The sequence below is a fragment of the Fusarium phalaenopsidis genome (genome assembly GCF_050370095.1).
Source record: "Fusarium phalaenopsidis strain FUZ10S chromosome Unknown contig_32292, whole genome shotgun sequence".
Taxonomy (NCBI): domain Eukaryota; kingdom Fungi; phylum Ascomycota; class Sordariomycetes; order Hypocreales; family Nectriaceae; genus Fusarium; species Fusarium phalaenopsidis.
The window spans coordinates 2530378-2549036 of record NW_028145410.1 but is presented as its reverse complement, the minus strand read 5'-3'; the positions used below and the strand labels follow the sequence as shown (position 1 = coordinate 2549036).

Here is an 18659-nt window from a genome sequence, read left to right as displayed (position 1 = left end):
CGTGAACAGTCACCCCCAATTATCGCAGCAGAGCAGCCAAGATGCCGCCCATGGAAGATAGACCCACGCTCCTTCGGCCGCCGGAGCCGGATGCGAACAAGTCGCTGATTGAGAACGTGCTGGACGTGACAGAGCTCAAGGTCCTGGGCCAAGTAAGTCCATCAACCCGTAGGGCTCGTCAATTCCAACACTGACCGCGCAAGGACGTCTTCACAAACACGCGCCCCCAGTGGCATCCACCGGGCGCCCGCGGCATCTACGGCGGCGCCGTCATCGCGCAGTGCCTCGCCGCGGCGCAAAAGACGGTGCCAGAGACTTTTCTCGTTCACTCGTGCCACTGCTACTTTCTCCTTGCGGGATCGTCCGAGACGCCTATCCTGTACCACGTCGAGCGCGTCCGTGATGGTCGATCGTACGCGACGCGCACAGTCCAGGCTCGGCAGAAGGGAGCTTGCATCTTCACCACCACCATTAGCTTCGTCCGTGAGGCTACCTCTGATAAAAAGAGACGCGAGGTGCGGCATGCGGCGAGTCTTCCGGAAGGTGTGTCTGCGCCGCCGGATGACTGGGATGGTGAGCCGGAGTGGGCTCGTACGGGGCCGTTCCAGAGCCACAGGATCGAGGTTCTCCGGGCCGGTGATCCAAAAGTCGAACCGCAGGACCGCAAGTGCCGACAGTGGATGCGGTCGCGGCAAAAGATCTCTCCGTCAGGTGGACACCAAGCGCATCTAAACGCGCTGGCGTACATGTCGGACAGCTACTTCATCGGCACCGTATCCCGCATCCATGGACTCTGGCGCTTCCCCTTCTCCCCAGACGAGGTGCCCTCCCTGGACGAGGCGACGCAGGAGCAGGTGCGCAGCCTGTGCGAATTTGAGGGCATGGGCAGCAGCGTCGAGGAATGGCGAGGCCGGCCGCATCTGGGCATGCTGGTGAGCCTCGACCACAGCATTTACTTTCACGAGCCGAGGGCGGTCAAGGCCGACGAGTGGATGTTTACCGAGATGGAGAGTCCGTGGGCCGGTGATGGTAGAGGTGTCGTTGCGCAGAGGATATTCAGCAAGGATGGCGAGTTGTTGGCTACATGCTACCAAGAGGTGAGTCTTTGTTGAAGGTACTTAACGTGATCTTTGCTAACGTTGGGCTTAGGGCGTTGTTCGACTCAAGCAAGATGGGGGAGAAAAGAGTGCAAAGCTATAGATGGCTGAGTAACATTCATTATCAAGAGCGTTTGTAATATTGTTAGAGAGCGAGAGAGAAGGTTTTCACGGTTGGCCTGGATACGATTCAAAGTTCACAACTGGTAATTCACACATGTTTTTTTTTTCTGGAGTGAAGCAAACGTCTGTTCAGTTGTTGTCTTTGTGACTCCAAGAACAATGAAGAGTACCTACATGTGGACCAGTAGAACAAGCATCAACTCAAGGATTATGCAGACGATGCATGCCTCCCTTTTATGTTCTAGGAAGATCGAGCTACTCAATTCTTGATCATTGGGAAATAACCTGCATACATAGCATCATGCTTTCTCTGCTCGCAAGGAGATTCACAAGAGAGAGACCTCAAGGTTTTGTATAAATAGCACGGGGTTGTGAAACTCTCAGACGACAACATCTCAACAACCCTCAACGCAAACATCACCATCAGATCAACACCGCCGCTCTTCTTAGCAACACTTGTGAAAGACAATCGCCATGTGTCACAAGACCACCGTATTCTTCACGGTGTGTGCGCACTCCCGGAAGGTCCCCACAGTCAAGTGCGACAAGGCCCTCTGGTGGAAGCCCAAGTTGTCCAAGGATCAATGCATCGTCACGAGAATGGCAGAGCTGGTCCGCGGTTGGTGCGCCGAGTGCGAGGCCGTCTTCAAGGCCAATGGTATCAACAGCTCGGTAGTCAAAGACTTTGACCCCCGATCTGCCGACTTCATCTCGCGGTACTGGGCCTACAAGAGCCAGGCGGGCTGGGTAGGCCCCATGGATGCCACCCTCTTCCCCAAGGATCTAGTTGAGCGCAAAGACGAGATTGTCTGCAACACGCTTAATGACACTCGATATGAGATCTACGCCCTGCGGCGTGAAATTGAGGTATACGGTGCTGACAGGATCTGCATTGAGAAGCTCTTCAATTGCGTAGCCGCCGGCCCAACCGATTTCCCGGCTATCATCGAGAAGGCTCGTCGCCTCACCCTCGAATGGGGTATATTTGGCGGAATGTATGAACCTTCGTTCCCCCGAATCAGCTCGTTTCCCGCCTCCAAGGCGAAGGCTCCGGAGATGGCTAAACAAGATCCGAAAGACGAGGCTCCTGAACGGGTTTCCCAAGGGGAAGTCTACAATTGGGAGTAAGCCTGGGTAGATCCCTGAGAAGCAGCAAGTGAGTTATGACAGAGACTGATATGGAAAAACATGTGACGGAGCGAGTCTACCATAGGCACAGTAGGTGAGGCGGGTATTTCCAGATTGAGACAGAGATGGATATCGGAGTTGCGGATAGGCAGGTCGTTAATTAATTGATACGATTCTAAAATTCCCTTGTCGATATTGACATTGTAAAAGAACTGACGTGACGGTACCTCCTTGGTTGTAATTGTATTGCTGTGGTATCCAATAGTAGGTCGTGTTGATGTGAATAAGGTCTAGTCACGCTTGGCAGGACAAAGAGCCAAGTAGCCGGAACAACTAAGTTCTGGCGCATTCCAACAAGCTTGGCCTTTGAACATGGCATGCTCCTTGGCAATCAGGTCAGACAAGTCTCGGTTCTGAAATCGGGCCATGGCTGTTATTCAAATGGTAAGCCACAGAACTAAGGTGCCCAAAAAGCTGGGTGAGGAGGCAGACAGGATCTTTCCATCGGTTAATAGCGAGATCTGAGGTCAAAGGATAGAACCCATAGACATGACTCAGCTATACTATCGTTCAAGTGTTCGTCATTGTTCAGAGGTGACGGGGGTCTAAGTAGGGTCGCTCATAGAGAATCCATGACGTTGACATCGTGTTTGAGCTACCGTGTGACCGATGCGAGTGAGTACTGCGAGGGAAACGAGGTAAATCCTACAGTAGCTTAAGTACTTGGTGGGCGCGTAGAGTCGTCTGCTAAGCGACTGTCGGTCGTTCGCTTAGGATTACAGCGAAGGCGCTGTCGCTACGATATGTGGAATCCAAGAAAAGTGACAGTTGTTCGTTGACTTAGCGACGCTTTCGTGTGGCGTAAAGACAAAAAGAAGCCCGCGAAACTCATGCAACCTCGATTAGGGCCCTGCCAGGGGGACGCCATGTCCACTGAATAACAACCGAGTTGCGCCAAGGTCTGAGGGCAGAGGCTGAGGTGTAGAGCTAAAAGGCGAGGGTGTCGATACTGAGGCGCAGTAGAAAGGATGGGCAAAGAGGTATATCATGTGAGTCGAGATGAACGCGTCATTATCGTGATTGGCTCAGTTCGATCCATGTCTCGTCCTGTTTCTGCCTCTGTGTTGAAGACTTGTTGGCGGTGACAATGTCTCGGTTCTGCCTTGGTAAGTTGGTGATTGGAGGAAATCCTTATGCAGTTGGAAGGAACGCCATGTTGGGACCGAGGTAGAACAACTCTTGGCAGATCCTTTGAGGCTGCGCATAATGGGAGTTTGGTGTAGCCGGAGAGTGAGTGATTCAAGAGATTCTCTTGTCGAGGGAATCTCCATCAAGAGACGGAGGCTTTACAAGTATCTCAGGTACCTCTACCTCTAGACTGAATCACGTTCAATGGTACCTTACCTCTGTAGAGTGGCGTTGGCGCTACCGTCGGTAAGGGAAGGCGCACCCAGGAACCTGCCTTGGCGGGTGGGCAAGTGGGCCTGGGAAGGTCCGGGGGGCGTCGAGGCGTCGTCAGTGCCTGCAATTTTTAGCTCTACCAGTCTTTGAAACATGGGAAGGTGGTGACTTTGGTGAGTTAGATATGGAAGTCGATCCCGCATAAATCAGCAACCTCCATTCTTTCCTTTCCCCATCTCGTCCCGCTGAGAGCAAGTCTTGTTTGGTGGATTTTCAGGTGTTGCTCTTAATTCTTTTTTCTCAAAGTCCATCCATACTTTTTTAACTCTTCTTTTTTCCTCTTTTCCCTCTTCTCCGCCGTTCCTTTAATCATCAGGAGGTTTGTCGTCAGATAAAGTTCGGGGCAGGCACGGCAGGTATAGACGCTCCGACGACTCCATCGCGAACAACGATCGATCGACACGATGCGCACGCTCCCCCTCCTCTTCTCCCTCGTCGCGGGAGTTTCAGCTGGCACCGTTCTGGCTCCCGTCAACAAGCAGAAGCTGGATATTCCATCATCGCTCCACAAACGCGACGGCACACTGAACCTCGATGGCTTCAACAACATCTCGGGTGGTGGCTATTACGCCAAGTTTGAGGTCGGCACGCCACCTCAAAAACTCAGCTTCCTCCTCGACACGGGCAGCAGCGACACTTGGGTGAATTCGGACGACACCGACTTGTGTAACGACCCTGAGTTGCAGGCCCAGATTGGCTCATGCTATGCCACATGCATGTTCACACGATGCGCATACGACAAGACACCCAGCTGACATCATGACAGTCAACCCCGATGACAGTAGCACATACAAACTTATCGATCGCGATGGCTTCGACATTAAGTATCTGGATAACCGTCGCATCGAGGGCGACTACTTCGAGGACACAGTAACCATCGATGGCAAGAAGATCACGAAGCAGCAGCTTGGTCTTGCCGTCACCTCTGTCCGCCCAACTGGCATTATGGGCCTGGGCTTCTCCGCTAACGTCGCCGCCGAGAAGCCGTATCCAGCCATTGTCGATACTATGGTCTCCCAGGGCCTAATCGAAAGGGCAGCTTTCAGTCTCTGGCTTGTATGCCACCCAGTGTCCTCACCACTCCGACATCATCGAACTAACATGGATTATAGAACGACCTCTCCGCCGATGATGGAAACATCCTCTTTGGCGGTATCGACAAGTCCAAGTTTGTCGGCAAGCTCGCCACCTTGCCTCTCGTGGCCTCAGCCAGTTCCCTAGACGGCAATGTCACCTCGTTCGCCGTCAACATCAGGGGCATGGAGGTCACGATACCGGATGGCCAAACCAAACTCAACCTTCAGGGCTTGGGCTCCGGCGCTGTTGCCATCCTCGATTCTGGCTCCACCATCTCCCTTATTCCTGATAGCCAAGTCAAGGATATCTACGACCGCTTCGACATTCTCTCCCTTGGCTCCAGTGCGGTCCCCTTGGTCGACTGTGCCTACGCCAAGGACAAGGGCGAGGGCATCAGTTTTGAGTTCGAGTTCAAGGACAAGACCATCTCAGTACCCATGGACGAGATGGTGATCAATGCCTTTGCGGACCAGCAGAGCGCATTCGAAGACCCGCGATTAGACCAGTACTTTGGTGACTGGGATGGTGTCTGCATGTTCGGTCTCAGCGCCGCCAGCAACTACGGTGTCAGCCCCAAGGGTTTCTTCCTCCTTGGCGACACGTTCCTGCGCTCTGCCTACGTTGTCTACGACCTTGCCAACGAGCAGCTGGGCATTGCCGAGGCCAACCCCGGCTCCAGCAAGAGCGACATTGTCGAGCTCAATGCCGACGACAAGGATTTCCCTGATGTCCGTGGTGTCGCTAGTAAGTCTACTTTCAGCCCTACTGACGCTTCCTCTTCCACTGGCTCCCGCCCGACTGTCACCGTCACCGCCGGAGCTGACGCGTCCTCAGGCAAATCCGGCGACGATGACAGTGCAGCTGGCCACCTGGTCCCTGCTCTCATGGCTATGTTCATGATGGCTTTGGGTGCCGTGGTGACAGTTCTGTAAAAGGGTTTGGGCGGGAGTTTAGTGTTAGAGGATAAAAAGCCGGCTGGCGTAGGACATGCATGGTTGCATGGACTGATGTATTTCGTTATCACATCTACTTCGGGGGCAGAATCCCCCGTCAAAGCTTACGTCTCACGACATGTATATACGATACCCCCTTGTTGGAAAGAAACATGGTCATATTTGCACACATCAACCATCATTCGTACATGATCCTACCCCTACCTATCCCGACCCTGACTCGCACAACTGGTCACGCCAGGTACTTCATTGTTCGGTTTAACAACAAGGCATACATACACAGCCTGCTGGATTCACTCTACTGTCCACTACTTGGATCAAGGGTCAGGCCAGTACACACATCATATAGATAGATCGCTTTGTTGTTTAACTCCTAATCCATTTTAATTCACAAACCCCGGGGTCTTGTCCCATGTGCACTTGAAAGTGAAAGAACGTGCGCATACCCCCAACGCCCAGTCTATTCTATCATCCCTCTGCTCTGAAGAGACGATTGTCCTATCCCATCTTGTTGTACCGCTCTCTCGCCTTATCCTGCACCGTGTTCACGTAGTCGGCGTAGCTATTCTTGGTCTTGCGCTCAGCCAGCTGGGCTGCATCACCGAGATTACCGCCCTCTGCGCCGAGACCGACACCCTCCTGGTAGGCGTTGGTCACGATCACATCGGTTCGCCCGTCTCCATTCGCGCCCAGGCCTGCACCAGTTGCCCAGCCCATCTTGGCAAGCATGCCAGCGCCCTTGGACTGGGCAGGCTTAGCTGGCGGAGCGGGCTCCTCCGGTTTCGATACTGGCTTCGGCTTGCTATGTGGTGCAGGAGTAGGCTTGGTGGGCTGGTTGTATGCATCTCGTCTCTCCTTGGCGCGGTCGCGGTACTGAGAAGCTGCTGCATCCGTCTTCTCCTTTGCCTCCTTCTGCAGTCGCTTATCTCGAGCGGCCAGCCTGGGGAGGGCAGCTTTGACCTGCTCCTCATTCGCCATGGCGTTTGCGTGGTTACGCGACTTCTCGTGGATGTTGACCTCGTCTACTGATTTGTACTTGCGCATGCAAATCAGGCACATCAGACGATCACGGTCGACGTACGAGATTGGTGTCTTCTCTGCAACATCGGCAGGTGGCTTCGTTGTATTGTCAGACAAAGCCGGTGTCTCGGACACAACTGGGTTGCTAGAAGCTGCAGGCTCAGGGGCGCCAATCTTGGAGGCTCCAGATATTGAGATCTTGATCGCAGATTGAGCTTTCGGTCCATCAGCTCCGCTCCCTGACAGCGATATCCGCAGAGGAGTTCGGTTGACGTCGCTCAGCTCAGGCTTATCGGATCCTTGGTCGTGACCGTCGCGGAGCTCATCTCTCTTTCGCTGCCACATAGCCATCTGTCCGGCCATCGGCACCATCTTCTTGGTGGAAGACGCAGGCAGACTACCATCCGCCTTGCGCTTCTTTGGCTTCTTGTCATTCCCTTCATCGGCGGGTCGTTTCGAGGCGCTCTCCCCCTCCGGAGGTTGTGTGGTGACCACCTGTTGGCTGGGGTAGACGTGAAAGTCTCGGTAGCAGACACGGATGCTTGGGTTGAACAGAGGGTTGAAGGACAAGTGGTCAATCTCAGGTGTCACCTCCCGTTGCTCAGGCACAAAGACGCCCATGTGCGTGCTAGACACAGTGACTGGGCAGGCCGCAACAGTGAACGACCTTGACTTTCGGAATTTGGTCATGGCAGCGGTGGCATCCTCCACTGTCCAAAATTCTGCAAAGCCGTACTTGAACGACTCGTTGGTGTTGACGTCGCGCATAAGGAATACGCGATGCAGGGACCCGGGCCTGGCACCGTAACCTGTCGTGTCACCAGTTGGCGCTGTCGACTTCAGCTTGGGCGCACCGTTTGAGCTGTCTTTGGGGTTCTCTGGTTTCACAAGCTCCAGGCGCTTCATGTCGTCCACCAGCATGTTCTCGTTCACGAATGACGCCAAGGGATAGACAACGAGAATCTGGGACGGCACGTCGGCAGCATCTGCCACGCCGGTAAGGCTCAGTTGCCATGCTGGTGCTGTTGTAGCATATTTAGCACTGATGTAGTGAAGCGAGCAAACCCAACTTACCGGCTTGAGGACCACCGCATATCTTGCACTTGGTCCGAGTAGAGTAGTTGGAAAAGTCACACTACCTTTGATCAGCATAAGAATTGCACATTCATAGCAGGAGACCTACTGTAGGGCAAATCCAATTGTCGCCAGGGACTCCTCGAACATCAGACTCATCGCGAGTGTCTCGGCTCCGAGCGTAGTGAATATACGCATCAAACTTCCCTTCTGGTACGTCATCAGTGGGATGCGACAATTCAACGAGAAGCTTTGGATAATGCTCTCTCATAAAGGTGACTGCATGATCGACTTCCTGGAACTGAACAAACGCCCTGCGATGTCCTATCCGAACTTGTCAGTGACGACAAACTGGAGTCTGGTTGTAGAGATCTCACCCTTTGAGGCTGACACGCGCACGTCGATCGATGGGAACTCGGCGGCAATCGAGTTGCTGAGAATACTTTCTCGCAGCTGCAGGCTCTCCAATTAGTCTTGCGAACTGATACATTGGCCGGTGATCGGATATGGAGCTCGGCGCCGTTGTTCGTGGTCAGGACAAGCAGCACGGAACAGATAACAGATGGGAGCGGTCTCCTGGACAAGCGGTTTTCCAACTCGATGACCAGAAGGTATTTCCAGGGCTTGGATTCACTTGCTCAGATCGGCAGGGTACCAACCTCGTTCGACGATATGCTGAATGGTAGACCTTCGAGGATGACGGTGTCGCTTGGCTTGCCGGCCTCGCGCGTTGGGCTGTGGGAGCGGCTGCGGTTGTCGTAGCTTCCTGACGGGGACCGAGAGTTGGGGTCATCCTTGTCTCGGTACCGGCCTTTTCCACCTCGGTGCCTCTCGTTCTCGTATCGGTCACGGCCATAGTCTTCTTTGCCGGTGTAGCCGCCATCATCATACATGCCACCATAGTCGTGCTCGTCTCGGGCATTGTGCCGGAGGCCTCGTCTCGAGTATCCATCATCGGAGCGTCCTTGTCTGCGATCGTACTCCCTGTCGTAGCGCATGTCGTCGTCCCGGTGCCGAGAGTCTCTCCCCCGTGGTTCGTCGCGGAAAGCTTGCCTGGGCGGAGACCTGGAGTGATCTCGCCGTCCCGTGGGGAAGTCAGCCGAAAAGCTCAAATCATCCATGGAGGTCCTTCTCGTGTATTCCATCACTGCCAGAGGCCCGGGTTGTGTGTTTACCCTGCCGCGATCGGTAGCCGGCGTCTCGGTCGTGGTAGTTGTCGTTTGGATTCATTCTTGGTTGGTCTCCCAGTCGAGCGCTTGCGTCTGGTGATGGTGATGGTGATGAACGCGCATAAAAGCGTAAGCGCGTACGGTGAGTTATTCGTATTCGCGCAAACCAAACGAAAGTGAACGAACAGATAAGAAGGTGAAGAAAAAAGCAAAATGGAAAGTTGTTTGTGCAAGGTCAAGTTGTTGGCAAGGCTTGGACGGGAAGAAGTAGGCTGATGACATATTTCCTAAAATGGTATAGCGCTTGTGACATGCGCTGCACGAGGCCTCACTGATGTGCATTAAACCAACATGGACACTCTCAGCATAAATGTGAATTTAGGCTGCATTTCGATTCTATTATTTTTTCTTGAATTTACGAGAATAGCATGATGTACTAGGCTTTTATTCTTCTTCATGAACCCAGCCCTCCCCAAGGTGCCGTTAATAAGAGCTACGCAAGTGTCACATGGTAAATCAGAAACTCTCACCACTCAAGAACAAGACAATATGAACCCGGGTTTTGGGCTTCGTGTCTCGGCTGTCTCTAGATCTTGCACAGAAGGCTTGTAATCGCTGCATGCGGATCCTTGGAAGGGATGCCTTGTTCCAGATCTTTTCTACAGTTTACGCATGAACCTAAGCATACTCCGTGGAGCTCTCTTCGCCTACCATGTATACTGCATTCTGAATACAATATTGCTACGGAAGTAATTCAGAATGCTATTCAGGACATTTCTTCATTAAAAAAAAAATCTCCTCTAAAACACTGCCATCCAACGTTGATTCTCCTTGGTTCGTTGTCCCCTCTTGGGTACTAGCCGTCAGAAACCCAATCAACCCAATGACATATCCTCCCACTCTTGACAACGACAACTCCGAGGCGAGCCTAACCTCCTCACTATCGCATAGACCGTAGTCAAAATGGCAGCCTCGGAAAATAATACTCAGGATGCCTGGGAACTGTCAGATGAAGGCTGCCATGTCGCCCTGACCCATGACCATCTCAACGCCCAGGCCATCATGGACCGTGTGCGCAGCCCCTCTGCGGGTGCCATTGTGCTCTTTGCAGGTAAGCAGCATCACCTCCTCACCCTTGATCAGTCATTCAACGACCGCAGGCACAACTCGTGACAACTTTGCCGGAAAGGCCGTCAAGGAGCTCCAGTATACGGCCTATCGCCCGCGCGCCCTGCGCTCCATGCTCACCATCGCGAGGGAAGTCCGGGACCGGCACGGCCTCCGCGGGGTCGCCATGATTCACCGGCTCGGGACCGTGCCCATCGGCGAGGAGAGCATCCTGATCGCCGTTTCGGCGCCGCACCGGCAAGCGGCATGGCGGGCGGGCGAAGAAGCGCTAGAGGAGTGCAAGTCCAAGGTCGAGGTGTGGAAGCGTGAGGAATTTGAGGGCGAAGAGGGCGTGTGGAGGGCAAATCGCGATGGAGTCATGGGACAGCGGGAGGAGAAGAAATGACCGTTTTCAAAGAGCGATTGGAAAAGGAAAGACTTTTGAATATAAAATTTCATTCGCTATCATCATATAAACCTTGAACCTAGACGTATCCCCCTATCGTCATGAGGTAGGTATCTCGAACCTCCCAGGCTCCCCACCTACCATGCCTCAATGCTCCGAACATTCATGCCTCCACGGCGAAATCCAACCGCTAAACCCTCATCATTGTATCATGACCGCACCGATACTCCCACCCTTGAAAAATCACACTCCTTTTCCTCACGGCAATATCTATGCCACCTTGGGTGCGTCGAGCTTCGGCGCCTCCACCTTGGGGGTTTCTTTCTGGTAGACTGGAGGTGGCTCGGTGAGGATCTCGAAGGGACAAGGAGGCGGGTTCGTGCTCCCGCAGCAACTACCAAACATCACTAGGTATGTGTAAGCTCCATTACAGATACACATCATTAAAACCTTGCGCAGCTTACCGATGTGGCCATGGTAAGCCTCCGTGAATGTGACGTCCATGCCCAACCCTTGGATCTCGATGTCTTCTGTGAAGGCGGAGGGGTAGACGACGATGCCGTACTCAGAATGGAGGATCCGCCAGAACTCGAGGGGAAGCCTGGATACTCGGTCAATTCGGTCGTAAAGGTGAGCGCATTGCGAGAGTCTTACTTGTACTGTCCACGCTTGACACAGGCGTGCATGAAAACGCAGACTGTTTCGAGGACAACGCGGCCTTGGTTGACGGCATCATCCAGCTGCTGCGTCTCGAGACCGTAAACCCGCTTGAGGCGCTCCTTGGAGCAGCGCATGGCGATGGACCACCCCTTGGCAATCTTGTCGATATCCCGCTCAGGCCACTCCGACATGATGATTAGATTTTGAGACTGATTGGAGGGGAGGGTTGGAATAAGGGCAATGATGCTGGTGTAAGTGAGCCTTGAGGTGGGATGACGATGCTGTGGTGCCAGACACTTAGCAGAGGGGTTGCACGAAAAGAATGCAAGGTGATGAAGGAGAATAAACAGGTGTGAGTTGGAAAAAATAATTGAGCAGTCTCTTTCACTGAGAACCTCTTTGATTCAAGTACCTTCGTCCTGTCCATGCAGGTGCTCACCACCTCAACGCGAGTCGCGTGGGTGGAAGCCATCAAGGTGCCTCATTCGCTCTGCGGTCCATCAGTCTTAGCAGCTTCGACTCCCCACGTCCCTGGCTAAAATCCGTCAAGGTTCGCCAATCACGGTCGTTCGAAGCAGCTCATTGACCCCCGTTTACAATCGATTGCGGCTCTGAGTCGGCGTGGGGTCCGTCATGGCTTCCATCAACCATGCAGGAGGGGGAGGGGGAGGGGCAACTTGAGGAACCCTTCTGGCCTGCCTCCTCGTCATCATGTCATGTCATGACCCATTGAGCCGGCCGATCACGGGATTATACAGAGCAAGAGAACATGGTAAGAAATGATGGAATTAGAGTAATAGTATAGTAGTGTGTGGACATGATATAGTCCGCCCATCCAAGGACATATATGTGTAGTAGTCGTACTAGTAGTTATGTACTAGGTCATCAAAGTCAGATCGCTCATGGTATCTCTTCGCTCCAGATCATTCCAGCCCATAAAAATACAGTCCATCTTGCATTCCATCTCCAGATAACCCGCCTCTTACAGGGCAAAGTTCTCGGTGTGCAAGAAAATCTCCTCCAGTTCGTCGTCGCCCCAGATCTCGGCCTGCAGCCGCGCCACCGTGTTGGCAACGCCGACTCTCATGGACGGCGGCCCGCACACAAACACCGCCGTGCGCCGGCCAAGAATACCCCGTCCATCGGGGCCACCGGTCGCCCACTCCTTGAGCATGTAGCCCAGGTCAGGTCGGCCGTACTCCACACTCCATCCTCCGTCGATCTGGTGGGGCACGGGGAATGCGAACCGCATCAAGCTCTTCTGAAACTCGGTCGGCGTGCTGGCGAAACCAAAGTCGAAGCCCGAAGGGGGTCCGAATGTCGATGTAGGTCGGGGCCGTGCGGGTTCCAGGTTGGTAGTTCGGAGATGCGCGAGCTCCGGAGCCCGGACCGGCAAGTCGTCGTCTTCCGGCCTCGGCTCTTGAGATGGTCTCGGTGGTGCGTAGTTAAAGTGAGGCGGGTTTTCAACGTTCATTGGCCTAAATCGGAATTCTTCCTTTGCAGGCTGATCGTCTTCATCAACTGCCGGTTTCTTGTCCTCGGGATAACCATAATTATCGAGCTTCTTGTACGCCTCCTCTCGATTAGTGGGTGGTGGTCCGGGGGGTGGAGGGGGGAATGAGTGAGGCTGGAGGTACTTCTGCTGGGGAAGAGCAGTAATGCGATCCTCATCCTCGGCACGGAGTTCTCGCTCACGCTCCGGGTCACCCTGAGCCTCGGACTGAATCAAGGCAGAGTTTCGCTTAGAGGCAATACCGGCCACAAACCCATCGAGCTTGTCGTGGAACATGTGGCTCAGAGCCCTGGGGTTGTTGGGTCCGGCATTGGGAGGGCCCTGGTTGAAGGGGCCTGGCGCATCCATACCAGGGCGTGCTCTAACAGCTGAGGTAACAAAGAACTTGCAAGTGACACTCTCAGGGGGAGCAGACTCTCGGCAGATGCGCAGCTCCTCACGGAACCAGTCCATCGCCTCAAGTCGCTTCAAAGCCCAGACGACAACGACCTTTTTGGTAATGGCCTTGCCATCTCGCATTCTCTTGATAAGATTCAGGAGCTGCGATACAAGCGCAGTGATACCGCTGCCTCCCGCAATGAGAATGCAGGTGTCAAAGGCAGCGAGATCACGACGCATGCCACCATAGGGGCCGTCCAGGAAAGCACGGTAAGTATGGAATGGTCCCTTCTCAATGGCCGTCTCCAGGACCCGACGAGTAAATCCTCCATATGGTCGGAAGACGAGAGTACAGTCGCGGTACTCCTCACCATACTCCGAAGGGAAGTCGTCACTGCATAATGAAGCGACGGTAAAGGGGTGGTTCTCAAAGAGAGAGATGCCCGGCATTCGGAGGTAGAAGTATTGTCCGGGCTTCCATCGCTGTTGGGTTGGGATGGTGATCTTGATGGCGTTCTCGGCCATGAGTGTGATGGCAGCCTCATCTCCAACAAGGAAGGACATGCGCCAGGGCTTGGTCCAGTTGAGCTTGAACAGCCTCAGGAAGTAGCAGAAGACCCAAATGCCAATGGTAGTCCAGAGATAGGCCCATGACATGAGGAAGTTCTTTGTGTGCCAGAAAAGGAGACCGACATAGAGGATTCCCACTGGGATGTGAAGAAGGACAAACACCTCATATGCCATTCTCCTGATGAATGGGAGAGACGCCACACAAAGCCAGATAAGGGGCACGAGGCAGGCAATGCCGGTGCCATAGATGATACCACTGCCACCAGGAAACAGGCGTTGGAACACTTCCATGCCGCCATCGTCCCAGACGGGCTGGACATAAAATGGGATGGCGTGGACGAGTGAGAGGAACAGCAGGAGATAGCCCGCCCATCGGTGGAATACGTTGAGTCGCTCAGGGCCGATACCGATAAGAATGGTCAAAAGGTTTGCCTTCATACTTGTCGCGATGATCCAAGGCGTCAAGGCAACACCAATCATACCCGCACGAATCGCCAGTGGTGGTGAGCCATACTGAATGCTCTGCCAGTACAGGGGCTGCTGCAGGAAGCAGTAAAGGACGACAAAGATGAGCGAGATGAAGACGGTGGTGAGAACGGCCAGTGACGAAAAGGTAATTCGACGTCTTCCCCATACAAAGTCCGGGATGGGGCGATAAAAGATCCAACGGAACAGAGCCAGGGTATCGTTGACAATGCTGACAGAGGAGAAGTGCGCCTTTGGTCGGAAGGCCTTCTCACCAGGCGCGTCGCCTTCGTGGAAGAGCCGTGGGCTCTGTGCGCCCGGGATTCCACCAGACATGGCATACTCTTCCTGCATGCTATACAGGTTTCGGTAATGCTCCTCCACCTCTTGCTTGTAGATGGCCTGCCGAATCTTGTCCTGCCAGAGATGCCAGACCCGCATTATGAGAACGGTGCCAATCAAGGCAAGGGCAAAGTATGACCATCCTCGGCCATATTTGCCAGACTTGTCCCAGGGGTCGACAGTTTGCGCTTGGATGAGACCGGGTGGACTTGTGGGCGTGATGGCGATTTCAATGCGCTTGACAAGGTTGGAGAAGGACCTTGAGACCCCATTGAAGGCCTCGCGGATGTGCAGGTTGGGAGCCATTTCGACCAGCGACAGAGCTCAAGGTGAGGGCGGTAAAAAGAGGCGACAAAGCGCGTTGAATGCCTTTCTCTAATTCGACATGAACGGCGAGTTATAGTATATACTTCAAGCTCGTGGGTCGGTATGTAAAGGGCCTTGGTGGTGTGAGACGATGTCGAATCGGCGCCTCCAGTTGTTGCTCTATCAATTGCTGTCCAGGTTGCGAGGGTCTATAAGTGCGCAATAGGGATAACCAGTCTATGCTACACCGAGTCGAAGAATACCAGATCCTTCGGTTGGATGTAGGAGTGACAGAGGCACGGACGATAAACGAGAGTATACAGAAACACCTTGGTGCTTGGGGGGGATTTGGGAGAGCAGAGGATTAAAACAAGAGCTACGGTGGGGGCCGTGAGGGCATGCGGCCGGATATATGGCCTCAGGCGATCGGGTCTTCACCGTTCAGCAGACAAGACTAGACCAGGGAACTTGGACAGGGTCCGATGGGAAACGGCAGATGGTGGGTGCCTCTTGTGATATGGCGGCGGCAAAGCTTGTCACCGCGAGCATGGGGTGGATAGAGGGAGGTGGGATTCGATATTTGCCATGTGGAAAAGAGCTTGACCGGTCAAATCACAGCAGGGAAGAGCTTCGACAAGCACCGTAAAGAGGCGCGCCATACTGCGCAGAATGTGAAAGGTCACCCAGCTTTTCCAGGGCAAGCGGCTGACGGAGCATCGATATTGGCTGGCGCTCGAAATGCAGTCTCCCCGCCTGTGGACCGCTAATCCGTCACACAGCCGCGAGAGCTGGCATGGTTGAGCGAGGAACAGACGCAGCCGGCGTGATGATAGTGGAGGGGAGGGTAGCATGCAGGCAAGCTAGAGTGGGCGAGGAAAGACGATGGCGGGAGGTGGAGGTCCCGGCTTGTCTGCTGGGGCCGTTGGCTGCGTGCGGTCTGCACTTTCGGGCTGGGGATCGCCGCGATGGATGGCTGGGGTCGGATTTTGTTTCCTCTTGTTTCTTCTGTTTCTCTTCATGCTCGGGGCCGTGGTTATGGGCCTCGACACTTGACAACCATCAACAACATCCATCTTGCGAATGTTATCGCAGAATGACTCGGCGCTATACACAATTTCAACAAACAAGGCCCAGACTCGTGAAAGCTGCTGGAGCCTGGGCATTGTGATTGAGTGAATCGAACGAGCAAAGCTCTCAACCGTCGTTGGCTCGTCCCAAAGCCACGGAAGATGAGCGTCTGAGAACATGGCGGGATTGGATGCGCAGGTGCATCCAAGCACAGGGTTCCTGGCACTTGCTGCGGTCCATGCATCCGTCGCCTTTCCATTCAGGACAGGTCGATTGCGGTTGGAAGCTGTTGGGGGCCGGATGGGATGGCGGAGGAAGAGGGTGCAGGATCAGGGTGGAGCTCCGAGATGCAAAGCGGTGATGAGGCTATGGGAGCCTCTGATTGGCCTAGAGACGCCGTGACGACCCTTGCGGATGTGCCATGGCTTCTCGAGCGGGCGGCAACAGGCGACTCGCGATTCGCTGCGGCCCGTGAGGGCTTTGCTGGGGGTTTAATCGCGTGCGTCGTCGATTCGTGCACCCACCGTTCCGCTTGTTTTTTCTTCATCGGCGGGCGGTTGGCCTCATTCGACGGGAGTTCGCCGCTTGTCTCGGGGATTTGATGCTCAAAAGGGGTCAGGAATCATCCGGCCACCCGTTCATCGTTCGATGCACAAAGACTCTCACCATGTCGCACGGCATGTTCCTCAAGTCTGTTGGTGATAACTCGCCTGCCATGCACCTTCGCTGCGGTCCGAAGCGGGACGGCGGCCGATGCACCATAGGACCAACAACAACAAAAGACCCTATGTTCCCTGGTCTTTTCCCCGCCCCCTCTATAGCTCGACGTCTCTTCTCGCAGCTTTGTCATTCCTTCCAGTCGAAGTTTTCTGCTGCTGAGCGCTGAATGTTCCGGTCATTATGCCGGTCACCAACCAACAGACTGGTGCACTAAGGTTGATCGTTGCTTGGATGTGAATCCTATGTGATGACATATCCGGGCTATCCGTCATCTGGTGTGGTATTGACATGCGTATCCGTAGAGTCGTGCGAGTCAAGGGTTTGTTGTCACGCGCTTACAAGTTTGTGGTCAATTATACACCCGATGGCAATATCTGATCGATATGCTCCAAGCTGTCACCAAGCTGCTTGGTGCCACTAGACATCACACTTTAGCACAACCCACCTCACTCCAGATTCGGAATCTGTGTATTATATCGCAGAGAACCCGATTCGCGCTTCTCCAACCGAGCCAATAATACCCAGTGTTATAGTGCCAGGGACGGTGGCAAGCACAATTCGGCGTCAACATGTGAAAATTGGTCTAGTTACCCTACATTGTCGATGTGAATCTGAAATTTGGAGATTCGAGTTCAGCCTCGTACCCCGCTTCGACACAATTGGCCAAAGCTTCTCCCAAATCCACCAATCAACCCCACGAGGCTGTCATTGTTTCCAACTTTTCATCATCCTCAATTGTCAAAGGCACTGAGCCTTCTCCAAAACCATTCCACCGCAACCACACGCAAGTCTTGTCGCCTAAAGGGACAGTTGCTTTCAACATGTCTCTCTCTCGCGCCACCTTTGCGAAGCTCTCCCCCCATCCTTACTTGCTTGCCAACCTTGATCCTTCCAACGATGCAGCCCCAGCTCGAAGCAATCGTCGGGCCCCGACCGACGTCCGCATCCCATCAGTGAACGCATCAAGCTTGTCGCACGCACATGGCAGCTCCCTCGTGCGCATGGGTGACACAACTGTCATCTGCGGCGTTCGAGGCGAGACAATCCTGACCTCCAACATTCCGAGCTATCGTGCCTCCAACACCGAGACCGAGCTGAAGGAGTATGATCTCCTGGTCCCAAATATCGAGCTTGCCACAGGCTGCGCCCCCCAGTTTCTTCCAGGCGGTCCGCCGAGCACACTAGCACAGACTCTCAGCACGCGTGTCTACTCCCTCCTTCACAGCTCCAAAGTCATCAAGCCTGAGGACCTGCGGATATGGCACACCCTGCCAGCCGAAAACCTTGAAGCAGACGACGAGGATCGCATGGAAGAAGACGAAACGGAAACGAAAGACGGAGAGAAGGTTGTTGTGGCATACTGGGTACTCTACATCGATATTTTCTTCATCTCGTTTGACGGGAACCCATTCGATGCTGCCTGGGCGGGTACGCTGGCTGCGCTACAAGACACAAAGCTCCCGAGAGCACGATACGATGCGGACCGAGAAATGATTGTCTGCACTCGAAAAGACCCAATTCCCCTCACCATCACCAGTATCCCAGTTGCTTGTACTGCAGCTGTTTTCACTGGCAAGGAGACAGACCGACCCACTGACGGCAAATTCTGGATGCTTGCCGACCCCGACAGGCTCGAAGAGTCACTCTGCGACGAGAGTGTGACTATTGTGGTGGACTGCAAGGACGGGGATATGAGGATCCTGTCCATCTCGAAGCACGGAGGCACAGCCTTGACTCCCCAGCTTCTCACATCGAAGCAATTCTTGAGTTGGGCAACGAAGCGGTGGGAGGGGGTCAACGCGGCAATCACTCAGTCATAGAAAAATGATACCCCAATACAAAGATGACAATGCAACATGGACTACTAGGAGTAGCCGTTTAGATCTACAGCTTTGGCACTTCATGCTTGGTTCTGGTGAAGAAATGTGTCAAACCATTCGAACCACCCTTTCAGACTTTATTCTAGGGCAGTAGATACTGGCAGACAAATTACTCTACCACTCAGAAAAGTGAGTAGTAATG

General features: G+C 53.9%; 8 protein-coding genes across 8 annotated transcripts; 5 read left to right on the top strand and 3 right to left on the bottom strand.

Annotated features, from left to right (window-relative positions):
- Positions 1-50: 50 nt before the first annotated feature.
- On the top strand, positions 51-1200 carry LRP88_05073 (thioesterase-like superfamily-domain-containing protein; the record flags this gene model as incomplete). The annotated part of the gene is made up of 3 exons (XM_083241635.1): positions 51-152; positions 204-1097; positions 1150-1200. 3 exons carry the CDS (start codon positions 51-53, stop codon positions 1198-1200), a joined length of 1047 nt encoding a protein of 348 aa, XP_083102783.1.
- Positions 1201-1694: 494 nt separating this feature from the next.
- LRP88_05072 (uncharacterized protein) lies at positions 1695-2348 on the top strand (the record flags this gene model as incomplete). Its single annotated transcript, XM_083241634.1, has 1 exon — positions 1695-2348. The coding sequence occupies one exon, from the start codon at positions 1695-1697 to the stop codon at positions 2346-2348; it is 654 nt and encodes a 217-aa protein (XP_083102782.1).
- A 1865-nt stretch (positions 2349-4213) lies between these two features.
- Positions 4214-5818, top strand: LRP88_05071 (aspartic peptidase domain-containing protein; the record flags this gene model as incomplete). The annotated part of the gene is made up of 3 exons (XM_083241633.1): positions 4214-4527; positions 4592-4865; positions 4922-5818. 3 exons carry the CDS (start codon positions 4214-4216, stop codon positions 5816-5818), a joined length of 1485 nt encoding a protein of 494 aa, XP_083102781.1.
- Positions 5819-6337: 519 nt separating this feature from the next.
- On the bottom strand, positions 6338-8931 carry LRP88_05070 (uncharacterized protein; the record flags this gene model as incomplete). Its single annotated transcript, XM_083241632.1, has 5 exons — positions 6338-7881; positions 7934-7994; positions 8043-8257; positions 8311-8386; positions 8593-8931. 5 exons carry the CDS (start codon positions 8929-8931, stop codon positions 6338-6340), a joined length of 2235 nt encoding a protein of 744 aa, XP_083102780.1.
- A 1134-nt stretch (positions 8932-10065) lies between these two features.
- LRP88_05069 (Molybdopterin biosynthesis MoaE) lies at positions 10066-10615 on the top strand (the record flags this gene model as incomplete). The annotated part of the gene is made up of 2 exons (XM_083241631.1): positions 10066-10213; positions 10263-10615. 2 exons carry the CDS (start codon positions 10066-10068, stop codon positions 10613-10615), a joined length of 501 nt encoding a protein of 166 aa, XP_083102779.1.
- A 270-nt stretch (positions 10616-10885) lies between these two features.
- LRP88_05068 (uncharacterized protein) lies at positions 10886-11466 on the bottom strand (the record flags this gene model as incomplete). The annotated part of the gene is made up of 3 exons (XM_083241630.1): positions 10886-11022; positions 11080-11216; positions 11270-11466. 3 exons carry the CDS (start codon positions 11464-11466, stop codon positions 10886-10888), a joined length of 471 nt encoding a protein of 156 aa, XP_083102778.1.
- Positions 11467-12257: 791 nt separating this feature from the next.
- On the bottom strand, positions 12258-14849 carry LRP88_05067 (ferric reductase like transmembrane component-domain-containing protein; the record flags this gene model as incomplete). The annotated part of the gene is made up of 1 exon (XM_083241629.1): positions 12258-14849. One exon carries the CDS (start codon positions 14847-14849, stop codon positions 12258-12260), a length of 2592 nt encoding a protein of 863 aa, XP_083102777.1.
- Positions 14850-17458: 2609 nt separating this feature from the next.
- On the top strand, positions 17459-18457 carry LRP88_05066 (ribosomal protein S5 domain 2-type protein; the record flags this gene model as incomplete). Its single annotated transcript, XM_083241628.1, has 1 exon — positions 17459-18457. The coding sequence occupies one exon, from the start codon at positions 17459-17461 to the stop codon at positions 18455-18457; it is 999 nt and encodes a 332-aa protein (XP_083102776.1).
- Between the last annotated feature and the right edge of the window lie 202 nt (positions 18458-18659).